The 21,251-nt window shown below is 37.8% G+C and overlaps 1 protein-coding gene across 2 annotated transcripts in view; it reads right to left on the reverse strand.

Annotated features, from left to right (window-relative positions):
* LOC127631478 (1,4-alpha-glucan-branching enzyme-like) overlaps positions 1-21,251 on the reverse strand; it is a 190,143-nt gene that overhangs the window by 119,146 nt on the left and 49,746 nt on the right. For both annotated transcript variants that reach the window (XM_052109608.1, XM_052109609.1), the window contains exon 7: positions 20,398-20,607. In XM_052109608.1, coding sequence (XP_051965568.1) covers positions 20,398-20,607 — 210 coding nt within the window. The remainder of the gene's footprint in view (positions 1-20,397; positions 20,608-21,251) is intronic.

Raw genomic sequence — 21,251 nt, forward strand, 5'->3', positions numbered from 1 at the left:
CAAAAATTAACTATATCAGCCACCATATCGGTGGTCTGTGAATTTTGCCCCTCTAAAACTGTATCGGTCTCAAAAATACAATATCAGTCGGGCTCTAATGTGTATGACTTTCTTTCTTCTGCAGAATACAAATGAAGATTTTCTAGATATCTTAGCTCTGTAGGTACATACAATGCAAGTCGATGCTGGCTAGAACTTTGAAGCTTTAAAAAGCCACATGAAGGCAGCATAAGTGTAATCCATAAAACTCCAGTGGTTTAATCCATGACTTTAGAAGTGATATGCAAGGTGTGGGTGAGAAACCGGTCAATATGTTAGTATTCTTTTTACAATAAATCTCCACCTTCACTTCCAAATTAGTCTGCTTTTTCTTTTTTTTTTTTCGCTGCTTGATATTCTTCATGGATATTCAGCCACATACTAGTTGGGGCTGGTCAGAGGTGGAGATTTATAGTAAAAAAAAAAGGACTTGAATATTGATCTGTTTCCCACCCTTCTGAAGACATGGATTTAACCACTGGAGTTATATGGACTTTTATGCCATCTTTGTGTGCTTTATGGAGCTTCAAAGTTCTGGTCACCATTCATTAGCATCGCATGGACTTACAGAGCTGAGATAGAGCTGAGTGAAAATCTTCATTTGTGTTCAGCAGAAGAAAGTCATACACATCTGGGAAGGCATGAGGGTGAGTAAATGATGAGAACATTTTCATTTTGGGGTGAACTAATACAGAAAAAGGAAAATGGGATTTGATATATATATTTTTTTTTTTTTTCCCTGTATTCAAAAAGTGTATTAAGATAAATAAATGTATTTTTATTGAAAACTGACAAGGCAACATAATTTGTATATAAAAAAAAAAGATATAGAGATAATTGCAACATTTTAAAAGTCCATGCAATTACAATGAATGGGGACTGGAGCTTTCAAGCTTCAAAAAGGACATAAGCACCATAGAACTGGTCAATACGACTTGTGCGCTATATCCAAAGTCTTCTGAACTCATACGATTGCCTAGTTGTCATTATAATAAGTTGTTCAAATGACAAATGTTTCTTTTGAATCGGATAGTTTCAATGAATCAGTTCAACTGGTTAATACAACAAACTTGAGTCTGAATTGTTTGTGCTTGAATCAGACCGATCAGGTTCAACTCAATAAATGACTCAATGATGTGGTCACAGCGGTTCTCAAATTATCCGAAGATCTCACAGCAATGGAAAATGATCAGTGAATAACTTAAATTTGGTTTGTTCTCACCCAAATATTTTGTATGACTTCAAAAGATTTGGAATATAGCACATGAGCCTTATGGAACCCGTTTATGATGCTTTTGCAAACCTTTTGGAGCTTGAAAGCTTCAGTCCTCCATTGTAATTGCACGAAAAAGAACGACCAGTACATTCTTCAAATTTCTCAATTTGTGTTCAACAGAAGAAAGACATTAGGAACAACATGAAGGCAATTAAATTATGAATATAAGAATGTAATTTCTGGATGAACTACTCCTTTAAGACGCAGGCAGATCTTGCTGAAATTCTGTGCATGTTCCCTAAAGAGCAGGACTAACTCTAATCCAACATCTTAAACTGTATTCAAAGTAATGTGACTGCATTAATGTATGAATGAACTCTGTTCAACCTCCATTTCACTCTGCTCAAATTCGACAACAATGACAAGAGGCCCAGCAACCAGAAAATGAGAAAATATGGAAATGAACCATCTTTTCACCAATTTGACACTCACACTGGAATTTGAAGCTACTGAGAATAACTTATGAGCCCCTTCACACATAAAAGTTTGCAGAACCGTGAAGATATCTGATAACATTAATACAGTCTAAGGAGCTGCAGCCTTCATCTGAAGTCATTCCGCTGCTTTCACGTGATTCATTCAGCTCTGTGCTGATCTAGGCACCAACATTCGTGTGTGCTAAATCAAATATATGGATACAAGTCCCTGTTGGCTAGGCACAAATCCCCCAAAGCTTCTCCCAGGATGGAGAAATTCACAATTGGTTCTGCTTGAGGAGTGAATCAGTGCCAGGGCAGATTGTAGTTTTCCCAGCCATGGGGGAAAATGCTGATGTAGATATCCTCAGTGTAGTTTCATAAAGTTGCAAATGGCAAGCAGGTTTACTATCCCAATACTCGGGGACTGTGGTAATCTGATAAGCGTGTGGCATGGGCAGTCACGCAGCGCCATGTGCGATAAATAGATTATACTCTGATCAACACTGCGCTCACACGTGTCGCAAAGGCCAAACACACAATGCGTTATCATGGGACTGAGGTAATGCTTGCCTGAACAGGGGAGCTATGACTAAGCCATATCTGCACATTAAAGGCATAAGTACGGCTGTTATTTCACATTGGCAAGTCCTGTGTTGGGAGGTTATCTGACTGGGAGTGGGCCTGGTGGATAAAAAAAAGCCTATGTAGTAATGAAGGCATGGGTTTAAAGTAAACGAGTACTTAATTAGGGAGTACTTAATTAGGGCAGCGCAATATGGATTTTCACGAGTTCTCCTGCCCATATAATATTTGAGCGATAAAGGGTAAACCTATGTGGCTTGCTAAGGGGCTCGAGGAAGAGGCTCGACTTGAGCTCTAAATTTACCCCCTCTACGGGACTACTTTTTATACAGAGGAAGCTATGGCCAGGAACTCTTAGAAGATTGAGGAAGGAGATGCGGAGGTGGAGGGATGCCGGAAATACTGTCGCTAGAGTGAGGTAAGCGGTGGTTGCATCCTGCAAGTTCACTGACAGATTAAGATGAGCAAGCTCCTCCCGAACTTTCATTTAAGAACTCAATAAAAATATCTCTCTCAATATTTTTCAGCCTACTGACAATTTTCAATATATATCTCGATAATTATATATTTGCTCTGAAATGGCTTAAAAGCATTTTCTTTTTTTAATCAGAGGAACCATCTTTTCATCCAAACAGCCATTGTAGCCAAGTAGTTACATTTTTAAAAAGGAATGAAATAAAAATATTATTTAAAAATAGGCATGTTTCCCAAAAGTTTTTCACAAAATAAACACGGGAGATTTATTCATTTTCATTCATTTGCACCTTTATGTTTATATTCATATTCCATATAAAATGATACATAGTAGCATTATAAAAATAATTATTTACCTTCATATATTTTTACTAAGAGTTTTGTAAATGAACAAGGTGTACAAAAACTACTTCACTCATTAATTATTACATATATACATACATTATATATACATTATATATATATATATATATATATATATATATATATATATATATATAGCCTATATATATATTTTTTTTTAAATGCATTAACCCCATTTTTGGGCTGCCGCCATTAATTTTTCACACTCAAATTTAAAAGCTCAAATTCACACATACTGTGGACTAATTGCAAATATATAAATATATATACCATATAAAATACTGTAATATTGTTTATGTTTATAATCTTATGATGAAAAAAAAAAAAAAAATCTTGTAAAGCATGCAATTCTGGTTCCGTTCACTCTATCTCTCTGCAAAAAGTCTTGTTTTCTTATTTTCAAAAATTCTTATTTTACTAGATGGCAACAATTACTAGGAAAAATATTTTACCCTATCACCTTCCATCAATATATGCAGATCTGAAATGTAGGTGGTGCTCTAATGCACCTCAGCCCTCACAGATGTACCCGTCCATAGACATTTATTCTAACATTTAGTTCATGCATCACACCCATTGTTTCAATGATTATCTTGGCCTCTGAGTGGACTAGACGCTAAATTTAGGATGTCATTAGAAAGCTGAGATTCTCCCCTTTGTGATTATGTATAACATTTTATCATCGATAGTCGAGAACATATTTTGCCATGATTTGTTTAGCATGCTTTTCCTGCTGGACTGCATATTTTGGATTATTCACATAAGAAAGTTCACAGAAAAGTAAAAATAAAAAGTAAGAGCCAATATAAAGTTTTTAAAGTTATAAAGATATAAAGTTCATAGCTATTTGGGGCTTAAAACATTTAAAAGCTTAGAATCTGAACGTTTGTAAGACACTGCATATGCCCGACTTGGGCATAGGATGCCGCATATGCCTGACTGTGTTCTTTCTGTGTTTCTGAAGTCAACTGGGTTTGGAACAACAAGAGGGAGAGTAAATGACAGAATTTTCATATTTGGTTGAATTATATTTATATACATAATTTCTATTGAAACAGAATACTTGCACTTTTACAAGGGCAAAAATGACACTTTTCACTCTTTACCATTTTACTTAGACCTCCAAACTATAAATAACATTTTCACAGGTCATGACGACATACTGTACTTTGTGAGACAGTACCAAACTTTAAGTATAACTTCTCTGTACTTTTTACCCCTCAGAAAGACGCTGCGATGGTTTGATGGTTTGTGAATGTAAAGGAATCAGTTACTGACAATAATATGACTTTAAATTGATAAACGGGCCAGTTTTCACCATAACCAGATTATATATGACTTCAAAGGTACCTGGAAGGACGGTTAAATGATCCTTTGATTCGATTATAAATCTCTCCATTTCCCCTCAGCTTCATTTTGCCACCATTGGCCATCTTCTGCTCTCGCTATGAGCGTTCAATGACAAAATATCCGATGAATATCAATAAAACAGGTGGCCAATCCTTCACAGCAAGAAAGAAAGAAAAGAAAAAAAAACATGCAACATTTCCTCAAGAGGCAAATAGCTGATAAACTGCCAGTACCACATGCATCCATTGCATGTGGAGATTGACAGGAAGAAGACAAGTGTGATGACAATCATAAAATTCTCCGGCTTTTGCACTATGACCTTGCTACACCTTACAACACATCTGTCAATAAGCACTTGTTCCCAGACAGTTACAAATGAACACTCCAAGAATACTTTCAAAAGGAGTATAATCTCTCAAATGGGGTACATTGACATAATTGGCATTTCCTCAAGCCGATATTGTTATCCAGTCTCAGGTGTGAGGGCGATCGCACAAAGAGGAAATGATATAAATCCCAGTATCCTCAACATTACAGTCAACCTGCATGAGAACAATACATTTGCAACCATGACAGGTCATTTCACACGAGGCACAACACTGAAACGAAGGCACCTGACAGTTTGAGGGATGGCAAACAGCCGGGCCTTGTGGGAAACGATGACTGAGGTGCCTCATTTTACGCACTTCACACGGCGCGCCTATCCTATTGGCAAAACGGCTTCTTCACTCATTCAATAAGAGACGAGCCCTTCAGATTAATGTTTCTTGGGGAAGAGATAGATAACACTTGGATAAAATGATGTGACAAGTGCCATTGCCATGTCATTTATGTGTTGTGCGACGGCAGCCTTTGGAATCTGTTCAAGACTGTCAGAATTAGCATTCTCTATTCACATCCAGCTGTGCCTCTGGCACATTTCAGGCATTTGTCTCAATAAAAAGTTTATTAAATCTCATTGAGAGGCATTGGTAGAACACACGATGCGTTCTGATGAAAAATGAATATTTTGTGAAAGCAAGACACTCGTTCGGCTCCTAGGCGTAACGCTTTTTGAAAAATACCTCATAGGTCTGGGCAGCATGGCAGTGTATACAACGGATATTTTTGGACCTGGATGCTGAACATTTTTATGAAAATGTGTATCCTTAATATTTTTATTATGTACCAGTGCCGGTAATACTGTGATGTTTCGTGGGGCACTTATAGGTTTAAGGGGAGCAACGTTGATCATTTTGCCATCAGTCCAGGGGCAGAGCGCCCCTTGATCGTTTTGCTGTCAGTCATGGCAGGAGCATCAGAAGTTTTTTTTTGTGTGTGTGTGTGGGGGAGTGGCCCCACTAGACCCAGTCATTTTATGTGGTAGCCTTTTTTAAAAGCCAAAAATTTTACCTCTTCCTCACATTGTGCCTAACAACACCCATAAGATGCGAGTATATTCGCAATAATATAGCATGACCTATAGTCATGACCGTGCTTAAATATTGAAGGAGTGGATTTAATAATTATGATTATTTTATGAACGGGTGTTTCATTTAATCTTTATACACTTCCAGTTTAAGCACCACCCACATCCAGTTCAATCCAAATACATATAATTTTGCCAAGACATTATGACTACCTGCTATACTGTCGGTCCTCCGCGTACCTCCAAAACAGAGCATATATACACTCACCTAAAAGGATTATTAGGAACACCATACTAATACTGTGTTTGACCCCCTTTCGCCTTCAGAACTGCCTTAATTGTACGTGGCATTGATTCAACAAGGTGCTGAAGGCATTCTTTAGAAATGTTGGCCCATATTGATAGGATAGCATCTTGCAGTTGATGGAGATTTGTGGGATGCACATCCAGGGCACGAAGCTCCCGTTCCACCACATCCCAAAGATGCTCCATTGGGTTGAGATCTGGTGACTGTGGGGGCCATTTTAGTACAGTGAACTCATTGTCATGTTCAAGAAACCAATTTGAAATGATTCGAGCTTTGTGACATGGTGCATTATCCTGCTGGAAGTAGCCATCAGAGGATGGGTACATGGTGGCCATAAAGGGATGGACGTGGTCAGAAACAATGCTCAGGTAGGCCGTGGCATTTTAACGATGCCCAATTGGCACTAAGGGGCCTAAAGTGTGCCAAGAAAACATCCCCCACACCATTACACCACCACCACCAGCCTGCACAGTGGTAACAAGGCATGATGGATCCATGTTCTCATTCTGTTTACACCAAATTCTGACTCTACCATCTGAATGTCTCAACAGAAATCGAGACTCATCAGACCAGACAACATTTTTCCAGTCTTCAACTGTCCAATTTTGGTGAGCTCTTGCAAATTGTAGCCTCTTTTTCCTATTTGAAGTGGAGATGAGTGGTACCCGGTGGGGTCTTCTGCTGTTGTTACACACACACACACACACACACACACACACACACACACACACACAAGTTAGATTCGGTCCTCAAATCTGTTTGGACGAGAGAGGTTCCATGAGCACTGATGGTCTGACACCATCAGCACTCGGACTCTTCACTGTGTATGTGTACATCACTCCACTTGTGTTTGTGGCATTCTAAACTAAAGTGTACAGTAAGAGCAGTGCAGATGTGTTAAGAGCCATCTGTCTCTTTACATATCATTTTGTGAAATTACACATTTTAGCCAGCAGGTGGAGGCAAAAGACAATTTTTGTGTGTAATATGAGCCAGTTGGTGGCGTAAAGTGAGTCAGCATCACTCAGTGTTTATATTCAACAGCACTCCGTGATCGCTCATATTAATTCTACACTACTAAAGCTAGGAAATAGCTTTAAACAGCCTTCAACTAACAACTTCAGTATTAAGGCACAACAGACTGATTAACTACACAAACTCAAGGCGCTTAACTCTTACTGGAGTTTCCACATTGGAGTGGATAAAATGGCGGAGGACATTGAGGTTTCTATAGAGAAAGACTGTTGCGCACCAGTTACCGTGTAAAAGGGAGGAGTATCCCCGCTTGGACAGCTAATTTTCCACTGAAAATAATGCGTATGACTTGCTTGTACAAATATTTATTGTACAAGTTTTCAAATTCAAATCTACAAGCTCTTGAGTTTTGGAACACATTTACCTTCTAACAGATGTCAAAAAGGCACATTAGAGTTGACATCATTAAAATGCAATAGTGCTGTTCAGGTTGTAGTACACAAATCCGGAAGTCTAATTCGCCCATGGGTTCCTTCAGGATTTTTCTATGGGTTTTATAATGGGAGTTTTGGATTTATGAGTAAAATAAGGTCTGTAGTAAACATACAGAAAAGTCCTAAGGGAACCCATGGCGAATTAGACTTCCAGGTTCACTTACAAACTGAAGTCACGGTTGAACAGCTCTATGTCAATGCCATTTCACAGCTGAACTAAAGCTATAGTGACAGCGTGATCATGACAGATCTGGACCCACTGCAGCCAAATAAGTTCAATTTCATTCAGGGCGCACACTCATGGGACACAACACACTGTAACAGACTTTCACTGAATAGGAAACTGCCGATTAGAAAGCTGGATTCAGTCAAAGGATCGTGGCGCTCAAGTTCTTCTTCGCCACTACACAGCTAAATCACTGGTGAGTAATGAAATGGAGAAACACCAACAAATGATGAGCAAAGACATTTAAGCAGGATTTGTTTGCTTGTTTGTTTTGCGGAAGTGGGTGGAGAATTCTGCCTCCATCTGAAGAGTCAGGCAGAAATGGGCATCATTAATGCAGCAATTCGGCATTCCAAGTAATTAATATTTACTCGCTAGTGGCTAATAAAATACATATTTTATGCATATGCGAGTAATTTACTCGCTAAATAGAGGGCTGCCATTACATGAGATATTAGTGTTTAATTGAGTATGATTAACGTGCTAAAGCTAACGCATTTTGTGCATTTCAAAAGTAATTCCATTGGCTTAAAAACAGCGAATGCTTTCATGTAGTAAAACATTTGTGTTCCACTTGGGACGATACTACACTTTGAAAATGTATACACTAGATGGCAGAGTACATCGTTTTTTGTTTGACATGGAAAGGCTTTTAGTCAACTATCTCAATAAAAGTTGTACATAATTTACGAGTTGGCCATTTCATATGGTCTCGCACAATGTTGCGCGCAAAAAAGTCGTACGATCACGTCCAAATTCCCGGATGTCTAATGCGGAAGTAAATGAGAGTTCCACTTACGAGGCGACAAGGACATACTTATTAATATTATGCAATTACCCAAACCCCTTATCTAAACTTAACCAATCAGTAGAGTGTGTAAACATGATAAGAGTCTGTTGTGTGTGACAGAAGCAAGTCATTGCCGCGTATTAGATTTAAACGATGTCCAGCGATGTCACTGGCTGTAGTGATGTGATATTCATAGGAATACAAACAAGTTTAGTCACACAATATCATACGAATTAGCCAAATTTAAAAAAGCCGTATGAATCCTGATGATTTCGCCATGAAAGTGTGTTGAGTTTAGTTGTTTATGGTTGCTGAGCAACGTCAGATCTTTCCACAAAAATACACAATATAACTGATGTGCGGCCACAGGTGTGCGTCTAGTAGATCAGCTATTTTACAATGACTTCAAAAGTGACTTAAGTAATATTTGTTTAATAATATTACACTAAAATAATATATTTCAGTCATTTGTTTTAAACTGTACTGTTACATAATGTGAAGAGGTTTTTGTGCTGATGCCAGAATTGTAACTTTTTCTTAGGAATAGTCTTTTGGTTGGCGTCCACAAAGTTCAGCATAAAAATAAAAAAAAAAAATGCATAAAGAAGCGCACGCACGTTTAATTTGTGAAGTATTTAATTAACTGGATTGTTAAAAAATTGTCAGCAAACATAACTAGCGGTATGTCATGATACATACCGTTATCGTGACATAACATTTCTCATACCATAGTATAAGATTATGGTCATACCGGCCACCAATATACACCAAGGACATTATCAACTATAGACATTAGCAATCTTTCACAAAGGCTAAGCATAATTCACCATTATTTGCACAGCATACCAAGCATGTCCCACAAAATTAAACCATCATACTCGTCTTGGTTCAGATTAGAAAATGAGTGTTAACCCTCTGTGCATGTAACGCACTATCGAAAAGTGAGACCACAAAAGCTGGCTAGCCTCAGGTCTGCCTCTGTTTGATGTGTAGAGGGATTCCGATGATAACTGATGAAAAATTTATTCAAATGAGCCAATACAGCATGAGACCGGAGGAAGGGATGGCTAAGCATGAAAGAGCCTTCTGAAGTCCCACATTCGAGACCTCTCGAGAATCAGAGATAGGGCAGATAACAGCAATGGCCGAGAGGAAGTGTGCCTGCCCTTCAGGAGGCGGGTGGAGAGCTGTAGCGACACAGAGGATTAATTTACTTGCTTTCACAAGGTGTCCTTGCAGCTCTTTGAAACAGCCTATTAGAGGTCCCACAGGAAGGCATGAGGTGCGGCCCAGTGGATGTCTCTCGGCTAGTTCGATTTCTACTACAAGGACTAAGAGCGCAAGCACTGGCTGTTCAAGCTACCCTGTAGACGGCACGTAGACACAGCACATATCAGGGCTAAACTGATTGTGCCAGACATTGCCATTAACAAAAAAGAATTAAAAAAAATTATAAAAAATTACTGGAACATTCCTCATTCTTACAATTTCATTGAATAGTAATACATTTTGAATTGACGTTTCTGAAAGACAGCTGATCAAGCAACACTGAGCAAAAGCCCTTTGTGTGTAAAGTGCATCCGGAAAGTATTCACAGCACTTAACTTTTTCACATTGTGTTATGTTACAGCCTTATTCCAAAATGGATTAAATTAATTATTTTCCTCAAAATTCTACAAATAACACACCATAATGACAATGTGAAAGAAGTTTGTTTGAAATCTTTGCAAATAAAAAAAACTCATAAGTACAGTATTCACAGCCTTTGCTCAATACTTTGTTGAAGCACCTTTGGCACGAATTACCTCAATTATTTTTGTGTATGATGCTACAAGCTTGGCACACCTATTTTTGGGCAGTTTCTCCCATTCTTCTTTGCAGGACCTCTCAAGCTCCATCAGGTTGGATGGGGAGCGTCGGTACACAGCCATTTTCAGATCTCTCCAGAGATGTTGACTCGGGTTCAAGTCTGGGCTCTGGCTGGGCCACTCTAGAACATTAACAGAGTTGTCCCGTAGCCACTCCTTTATTATCTTGGCTATGTGCTTAGGGTCGTTGTCCTGTTGGAAGATGAACCTTTGCCCCAGTCTGAGGTCCTGAGTGCTCTGGAGCAGGTTTTCATCAAGGATGTCTCTGTACATTGCTGCATTCATCTTTCTCTCGATTCTGACAAGTCTCCCAGTTCCTGCCACTGAAAAACATCCCCACAGCATAATGATGCCACCACCATACTTCACTGTAGGGATGGTAGTGGCCAGGTGATGAGCGGTGCCTGGATTCCTCCAGATATGACGCTTGCCATTCAGGCCAAAAAGTTCAATATTTGTTTCATCAGACCAGAGAATTTTGTTTCTCATGGTCTGAGTCCTTCAGGTGCCTTTTGGCAAACTGCAGGCGGGCTGTCATGTGCCTTTTACTGAGGAGTGGCTTCCGTCTGGCCACTCTACCATACTGGCCTGATTGGTGGAGTGCTGCAGAGATGGTTGTTCTTCTGGAAGGTTATCCTCTCTCCACAGAGAAACACTGGAGCTCTGTCAGAGTGACCATCAGGTTCTTGGTCACCTCCCTGACTAAGGCTCTTCTCCCCAGATCACTCAGTTTGGCCAGGCGGCCAGCTGTAGGAAGAGTCCTGGTGGATCCAAACTTCTTCCATTTACGGATGATGGAGGCCACTGTGCTCATTGGGACCTTCAATGCTGCAGAAATGTTTCTGTACCCTTCCCTAATTTGTGCCTCGATACAATCCTGTCTCGGAGGTCTACAGACAATTCCTTGGACTTCATGGCTTGGTTTGTGCTCTGACATGCACTGTTAACTGTGGGACCTTATATAGACACGTGTGTGCCTTTCCAAATCATGTGCTTACTCTTCAGTTAGTTTGAAGCTCATGGAGTACTGGATGAACTTTTATTATACAACCACATTATATTTTTTTTAAGTTGCAGTTGCAGTCAATAATTACACATTTAGGTAAGATATGACTGAAAAATATGAAAATAAAAGGGCTCAAGTCAGTGGTTCTCAACCAGAGGGGTGGGGCCTACAGTGCAAGGGGGCCTCAAGATGACATTAAATTATTTATATAAAAAATTGCAATATTAGAAACAGCTAAGAAATCAAGATTATTATGTAAAGTGACATATTTTTCACATTGAAAATGCACAGCTAAGTGATTTAATATTGTATTATTAATACTACATTATTTGGGAATTGATTGGGTGTTCCGTACTAGATATTTTATATTTTATTTCAAGTTTGCAGTAAATTTTGGACCATCCCTCTACTAAAATACCCACGAGCACCAACTATTGAGGACCAAAGGGATGTGAACATAAATCACATGTAAAATGGACATGTTGCTTCCGAAGGTTCATGTACCCAGAAATTAACCTCAAGCAACTTCCCCATTAGACATTTTTTCACCAATTCAGTCATACCTCTAGCAAAACCAAAGTCTCTTTCAAGGCAAGTTGGCATAAAAGTACAGCTCCTATCTAATTGAATGGGCAAAGACAGAAATCTCCATAATGTTTGGTCAAGATTACAATGAAATGGCATATTGATGTTGACAAACAATGGTGAGCATGATTTGGAGGTTGCATTGTTACTCTAAATAACATTTTTATTCAAATATTGGTTAGGTTTAGGGTTAGAAGGTAGTTAATAAAATCTGCACTGCTGTTGACTTGCTGTATTGTTTGCAAACACAAACACAACTTTTTTGGCATGTCTCCATTTTACCTGGAAACTGAAGCTCTAACAATCCCATACGGTCAACAACACTTCCAGTTTTAGCCATTGGGGGCAGTGGTTCAAATCTTGGTAAGCATAGACAGATTTCAGAAGCAGAACTTTTGACCAACTGTTAGTTTTGCTGAATTTACAGTTTGATCAGTCTGACGTGGAGGCTGTAAGTCATGTTACCTACAACATTAGCCTAAAACAATGCTTAAATAGCTGTTTTGCTATTGTGCCACGATAATTGGGTTGATTCATAGCAGACCGGTGACCATAGGCAACTGCTACACCAGTTAAACATTTTTAGGTATTAAAGAGACAGTGGTCTCTGAGAAAGGGGCCAGCTTGGGTACAAAGAGGCCAAAGAAACACAACCGCCAAAATCCCGCCAAATACGACACAAATGCATGCCATCACCCATGCTGTCTGATTGTCTGTATCAGAGTTGCGTGATTAGACAATGCTGTGCCATTTCATTTGTTGGGAGCAGGCTCTTCTGTGATTCATCTTCACAAAAGCAGGAATTAAAAGAGAGCCCGACACCTAGATGCATCCAAACAAACAGCGACAAGAAAACAGACAAATTAACCAGTGATGAGACCAGGGCTCCTTCAGGCTTTTAAAAATGACTCTTCAGATGGCTGCTGGAGGTGGCATATGTCTGCAGCCCGTCTAATGAGACCCTCAGATAGCTGTGAAAGCTCAATAAGTAATGAAACTCCAACTTGGCTCTTATTACTGAATCTCCTCGCCATCTGACACTAAACATTGGGTAACGTATTGGTGGCAGCAGCATTTGGCATGCGCTTATTAAACGTGGATTCAAAAAGGCATTGATAGACTTCCAAGAGGCAGCCATCAGGGCCAGAGGCGGCAAGCGGCTGAAGTGCCACACACCTTCATAGTGCTCACTGCTACTATGACAGTGAGGATTTGGAGAGCAGAGCTTTGGGTGGTAGTGTACGTGGAGCCGCATACATTGTGAGTGTCAGTGGGAGACAGTACTGTTGACTTATTCACAAGCATACATGGACACTCGAAGTTACTATATATTTAACACATATATTTATGTTGCTGATTTAATTCAGGGCTCAATGGCTCAGGCCAGTTTGAGAGAGTTGAGGGAACTTAAATGGCTGACATGGATGAGGTTTTTATTGAAATTGCAAAGATTTGAGATATTCTTGGAAGTATTACTTCCTTTATAATGGACTAACAATTCTAAACAAATCAGAAATGATCTGCACCATGTGCCATAATTTTCCATTAAAAAATATTTATGAAGTTTATAGCTATTGTGGAGTTACAGTACATTTTATCTATGAAAATGTAAGCTTTTATTGAGAATAAAATCATAATACAATTCTTATTGTATTTTGTTTCTGTAAAGAAATAAATGTTATATTCTGATACTAATAAAAAAAATCTGTATAATGTTTTGCAGAATATGTTTTGTAACTGCAGCCCTGCTTTAGGACATTTAAGTAAATGTCCTCTGGCTCTTTTCAAACTGGAGAGGGACTTTTTAGTTCCTAAAGTTACAGTATGTTAAAAAGAACATTCAAATCTTATTTCAAAAGTCGTGGAAAATGTAATTCCTTATACAATGAAACCATTAATTCCAAGCAATATGATGATCTAATGATTGGTCCAAATGCACTGATATCACACACTTGGATTAATAAATGTAGTGGTTTTTAATGCTATGTGACGTTTCATTTAACCTTCAGCAGTTGATCTGAGAAATGTCAGACACTCTTACGTGCTCAGAATCTCATTTATACACACTTTTTGCTCTGGTTGACCCTGATTTGACCTTTTGGTCTCATCATTTGAAGGGTTGTTTGTCCATGGGTGTAACAAACATCTCCATATTATGTTTTCACAGACTTATTTTTAGTCATTAATGAGAAACAAATTCATATTTTTTTTTTTTAACGTCAGCCTTCCAAGCCTTCTTTTTTATTATCTCCACAAATGGTGCTTTTGTCTTCCAATTGTATACTTTGTCAACTGTAAACGGTATTCACACACTTTATACACCTATGCTTGAGGTCAAAATTGTGATGTGGTATACCAAAAAAATAGCCTAGTTTAGTGTCACCTCTGTTTTGACAGCATCCCAACATTGATTTTTTAGAAACAATCCTACAGTTTGCTCTAATTTGTAAAGTTTTGCTTTTGAGAACAAAAAACATTTTTCTTCTTCAACCCCATCAGAAACAAAACAGCTGCTCTAAATGAAATCTGTCAAAAGGGCCAGAACTCAGAACGATAGGGTGACAGAGGAAAATTGAAATTCATTTTCCAATCCACCAAGTGTCAGGTGACTCTTCAGATCAGAGTTCCCCTTCAAAAGATCTTTTGCTCTGACCAATATGTGAAAATTCAGTGGTTAAGTGAATTAAACGTTGATTCTGCATCTATGTGGACATGATAATACACTGTCCCCAAAGAGTATATGAACAATTTTGACCACTGAAGTCACATTAAAGAATGTCTAAATGCCACTGCATTATATACAAAATATCAAACAAAGCGACATCTGAAGAAATTATGCTAGAGTATGACATTTAATCCACTGGTCTGAAGGTGATTTTTAGTGGATGTGTGAAGTCTACACAGGTGTCCCTAGAAAGTAACCTGGAGTGGTTCACATTAACCACAGACATGTTACTCAAAGTTAAAATCTAAAAGTAATACATTGTATTGTGTAGGGAAAGATTAAATACAAATTTGTTTAAATAAATGAACCTTGTTCAGAATTTAGAACTTTCTCTTTCTTTTGACTTCACAAAACTGACACTCTTTAAGTAACCTGAATTGTTGTATCTGTTTTGAGTTTAACTGTCTCTTTAAATTTACAGGAACTTAACTTGTCCAGTTGAACTTAAAGATGTCCAGTAGCCTCTCAATCGAAGCAACCAATGTTGCAATGGGAGCATAGAGACACTATTGTGCATTTTTGTAATGCAGCTCTGTAGAGTTGGTGAAACTATACATTCCTATGATGTCGGCTATTGGGCATTCCCCATCCCTCTGTTTTGCAAGCTTTACTTAATCGATTTGTGTTGGGGCAAAATGAATATTTTAAGTTTGGTTAACTGAAACTGGGCAGGGTGTTTCTAATTCTCAGCATTCTTCATGCTACTCCATAGGGAGAGTAAATATTAAAAATAAGTGATATAAAAAGTGTCTTTGGGCAAGACAAATGTAAAGAGGGAGACTTTGTGTTTAGTGATTTGTTGTGTTATTTAGAAGAGTTTATGTTATGTTGGAGGTTTGGGGTTTATCGTTAGTGAATAGTGGAGCTTTAAGGTGCACTCAGTAATTCTAATCCAATACACTTTTTTAATATTTGTACACAGACTTGGCTCTGTAAATGGGACAAAAACAAAGTGGAACAGACCAACCAACACTACCCCAGCCAATCAGCAACAGGGGGTGGTTCTTGCACGTGCACAGGATGGGGGGTGGGGGCAGAGCGAGAGGGAAATTCATTAGAAGAGTGACGGCAAATCTGGCTGATGCAAACTTTCTAAACTCCAAAGAGGACAAATGGCTGAGAAACAGACAAAGAGAAAAAGGTCAGACGAATATAAATGTAAAAGGAATGAATTTGCGTGCATGAATTTGGGGGGTGGGGGCGGAGCTTTAGAAGAAGCACTGAGAATATCAACAGTGTTGAACTTTTAAGCTTAGGTTGAGTAAAGGTACAAGTTAAGAGTGTTTAAAGTTGCTTTACTCATTAAGCAATTGCTATGCTAATCAAAGCATTCAGGATGCTAGCAAGTTTATAATGTAAAGAGAATAATTTAAGTTAATTTAACAAGTCAGTTTAGTTGGGTTTAGTTAATCCAATTAGGTTCCCTCTACTTGATGTATTTAAATTTAAATTGCACGATCACTTTAAGTTCAGCCAAAGAATACAATTTCAAGTTAAGTGCCATCAAAATGTTTGAGTTAGCTTACTCAATATTTAAAGTTAGGAGCGATTAGCATGCATGTGTAGAAAACAATCTTTATCTAAAGTTCAACTTAGCCTCCTTAAAAGGGGCAGAATGTAAAATTCAGAAACCCTTGTTATTAATGACACCTGTGGCCATTAAGTGAACTGCAGCCAGCTACCTGTTGCTCACGCTCGTGCACACACTCCATAAGGGTGCGAACATCAGCCAAAACAATGACGTAATGTACAAAGAGACTGAACGTGATTCACTATCATCATGCTGACAGATATAAGCATAATTAAAATTAGACTGTATATTATATTTGTTATTGTATTTTAGCTTGCTGAATAATTATAGATTAACACTGATTATGACAGTTACTGTGCAGGCAAAATCAAGTTAGCTAAAATGACACCGAATAATCCTTATGGCACTATATTTCACATGCTTTGCTGTTATGTAAGATTACCTGTCTAATAAGAACAACACCAATTCAGGGTTGGTTTTGATCTACAAAACCGAATGAAGGTCCCTCCAGGAATCAAATGCCCTGCCGATGTTCACTCTAGTTTTCACTCGACCACGATCACATTCCCGCTTAGCCATATGGGATTCAGAAGATAAATGTTTTTTTTTTTTTTGGTTTTTGTGTTGGAGTCCGTGTTGTGCTGGGTACCGCACGTTTGCTGGATAACATTAGATAACATTACCTAGTGTTGCAGTTTGTTGTCACTGTTGAATAGCGGAAGATAAGCTATTACTGTCTGAGGCAAGTCTCTTGGGAGTGCGCATAAACATAACATACTTTGGATTTTCCTGGAAATAAACGACCCGATCCCTTCACATGAAAATCAGTCTACAGGCTTTAATAGGCAACCTAGGAAATCCAGGAAGGGCTAATTTTTTTAAGTTGCCTTACAAGCCGTTCACACATCGGCAAAAGACACATTTAAATTGTTGAAAATTGTTACATATTGCACCTTTAAACTTGGACTTTATTAATTTCAAAATATGTAACTGATTATCTCAATGAATTCTGCTAACTTATTAGGATTTGCAGTGTATTGTTATATTTGTTGAAATTCACTTAGATTGATATTTTCTACATAATGCAAAGACATTCATATTTTATGTGTAGCATAAGTGTCCAAATGCATTTTGGGTCCAATGTATGAAAAAACAAAGAATGTGAAATTTGTGTATCAAAATGAAACCACTTAGAACTTATCAAAACCATGTCCAACATAAAAAGATGCCCAATGTGCAGAGTGATGTGGAAATTCTATTATATAACAGATATTTTTAAAATGTTGCATTTATAGCATCTGTATAGTCCCATTTAATATAATAGTGTATTTTTGTTCAAATCTATTCACAATAATTTGTTTAAGATCAAACGACAAATGGAAAACCCCTGAACTATAGTGATGTAGTTGGCAGAAGAATTGTTTATCATCATTACTATACATTTTATACATGAATAAAAACATTGAATCTTTTACTGAATATTGATACATGTTGTCAAATTGCTGTTGCTGCTGTTGTATAAAAGCAAAAAAATAGGATGTACTTATGCACAATGCTTTCATCATGTCATTTTATAAACAAGAACATTGTGAGAATATGGCTGTTCAAATTGAAAAAGGAAATATTTCTCATTCTGAGCAGTAATTTAAAATAGAACATTATAGCAAATACAACATTTTAAATGTGATTAAAACACTTTTCGATATTTCACATGCAAGACATCAGAGACAAATGCAATGTACAATGATGAAGGACATATTGATGGAGTAGTCAGACTGCTCTCTGGCAGAACGCTTTCATATAAAACACTGAAATAATTGCTGTCAGCCCGAGCCGGGGCTGTGGGAATACTGCCTGAGACAAATGGAGTACAGTAAGAGTAACAATATAAAGACAAGCTCCTCGGTATGGATATATTTGTATATAAAAAAAGAAATTATTGTATTATCTGGCAAAGAGTTGCTATGAAAAACTAATGGCTACAGAAATAGTAGTTATTATAATAAAAACAAAAATTATCAAGTAAAAAATCAGTTCGAGTTGATGTCCAGTTGCATTCGCATATATTGGCAAACCTCTCGTCTTGTTCTCACGAGTTTATCTCATTCACATTGTATTGTAAAGACAGATCGGGATATTCATTCAAATTTCTTTGCAGAAGAAAGTCAGATGGGTTTGTAACAACATGAGGGTGAGTAAACAATGACAACTGTAATTTTTGGGTGAACTATTCCTTTAAGTAGAATCTATAACGGCAACAATTTAATGATATGCCCAAAGTGTTTAACGTTTGAACTACTGTGGGTTTTATTTTTCTAATTTCTAAGCCCCTTAGCTCTTTTTCATTGTCTCTTTGTTTCAGATGAATTAGTCTAAACAGGCAAATACTACAATGATTATTCATAAACGGAAAGCATCTGTTAAATGCTTTAAGCAATTTACATGAATATTCCGCTGTGTGAGATAAGGACAAGTTAATGCTTGTTCACGAGCAAACGAAAGTGCTGATGAGGTGAACTAATTATGAAAGCATAATTCCATACCACATTATTAATTACAGAGATATGACCTGTGAGCACAGCTCATTAACACACACAAATATTCACATACTCGCATAGTTCCAGAACAGTAAACGGGTTCGGTGAGTGGTTGATATTAATTAGAGTAAAATTAGAGTAAATATCGAGAGAATATGTTTTTCACCCCATGTAATACTAAAGCAATCCATGTGGATATGCAAATATCTTAAAGGGACAGTACACCCAAAATGTAATTCTCTCATCAAAATGTAATTTTTCCCTCTAAATCTCCACTTTCACTTTTACATCTGAAAGTGAAAGTTAAAGTGGAGATTGAGTAAAAAAAAAGTCCTTAAATATTGTTCTGTTTCTCAACCACACCTATTATATCGCTTCTGAATATATAGATAAAACACTGGAGTCATATGGATTACTACTTTTATGTTTCCTTTATGTGTACGGAGTTGAGCTATTGCTTCTTAAAATTATTCATTGGTGTTCTGCTAAAGAAAGAAAGACATACACATCTGGGATGGTATGAGGGTGAGTAAATGATGGGAGGATTTCAAATTTTTTGGGTGAACTATTCCTTTAAATAACTAATAGTGAGACTGGGGCAATGTCTCAGTGACTGTAAGGATTTTAGTCAAATGTCCAATTACACAAATGTGTGATTTCTCTAGTAATGGTTTTTATGTTTTCAAAAAATAAACGAAAATTCCAGTATCATCAAATTTTTGTTATAGCTTTAAGTGAACACGATACAACTACACTGGCAGACATTAAAGCAAGTGTACAATATAATAATGGTAGATTTGAACCAAAGGTTTGATGTGTGCTCAGAGGACACAGGTACTTTTATGTCAGGTCAGAGCAACGGTCACAGTTTTATTTGAAAAAGTTGTCTATGCATTTATATGTTGTAATTGTACAGTACACAATCTCTTCATTACAAAAACAATGGTTTGAAACAATTGTACAACCCCGCCCCTAGAGGTCCGTTCTCACATTTTCAGTGTTTGCTTCAAAGTTAGTGATGTTCGACCACTTCGAGTATTATCGACAGCTGCTTATTCAAAATCTGCCATTTATTCGGAGGAAAGCAACTATGAGAAATGCATTATTTCAGGGTTCAACAATAAAGATTATTTTCTGTTGGCCAAGTCGGGCCATTAGTTCAATGATTTCACTGGCCTCACACCCAAACCAATGAAACAAACCAAAAAACATAAAAACACCCAGGTCCAAACCAAAGGCTCTTTTGTGAAAGCACCCTTAGAAGACAGCTGCCTTTGCAGGAAGTAGACACTGAAGCTTCTAACAAGGTTTTGAAACAGAGCTTACTGTGCATCATCATGTTATACAATACCACATAACAACAGACGTTGTCAGACGTTGTCCTTGACTGATGTAACATACGTGAAGAGTGTTCGAAATGCAAAAAACATAACCAGTCTAACCTCGAGTAGTTGAAGAGTCTGCTGTCCCAGAGGCTGTGTTCTCCACGGGGTCCACTGTGGAAGAAACACGAGTCAGAGCCATCAAAGCGGTTCAGCCCATCCTCCGTGTTCTTGGATGCGTGGCTGTGTACCACATCCAGCAGGACGATGATGCCCAGAGAGTGAGCCACGTCAATCAGCTCCTTGAGATCCTCTGGGGTGCCGTAACGACTGGAGAGAAAACACATGAAGGCAGGTAAAGTAACAGAGCAGGCTAGCCAGAGGATGTTTGTCAAAGCTTGGGTTAAGCTTGAATCTAACAAGTTTGACTGCCAAGAACAATTCTTTGAAAAGTATAGAGATGTTTTTCTGAGTGTATTCCACCAAAGGCTGTATTGGCAGGGTTACAGAAGAGTGCAGAAAGTGTGCCTGTTTTAAGAAAAATGGCAGAGAACAGAGAATATCAACAGAGAATACCGTTCCATCTGAAACATCACATGTGAACCCCCAATTTATTTATTAAAGAGATTTAATAACACCATCTAAACTCAAGTTATGTATTTATTTAGAGATTTTTTGGTATTTTTGACATTCTCTCCAAATTACTAAAATTAGCACATTGTATGTAATCTTCACTTCAATAAAAACATTCATTTCAGTAAATTGAGAGATCGTTAAACCATCAAAATATGTCATGCATTGGGGGTCTCTGGTGAACTCTGCTGGAATAAAAAAAATACCAATTACATGAAATGACAACTATGGCCAGTAGATGGCTTCAGTGATCCATGCAATGACTTAATTTTCATACGTCATCACAAGTTATGCATTGGATATATATGTAGACTTTATAAAAGTCAATTATTTGTAAAATT

Source organism: Xyrauchen texanus, chromosome 38 (assembly GCF_025860055.1).
Source record: "Xyrauchen texanus isolate HMW12.3.18 chromosome 38, RBS_HiC_50CHRs, whole genome shotgun sequence".
NCBI lineage: Eukaryota > Metazoa > Chordata > Actinopteri > Cypriniformes > Catostomidae > Xyrauchen > Xyrauchen texanus.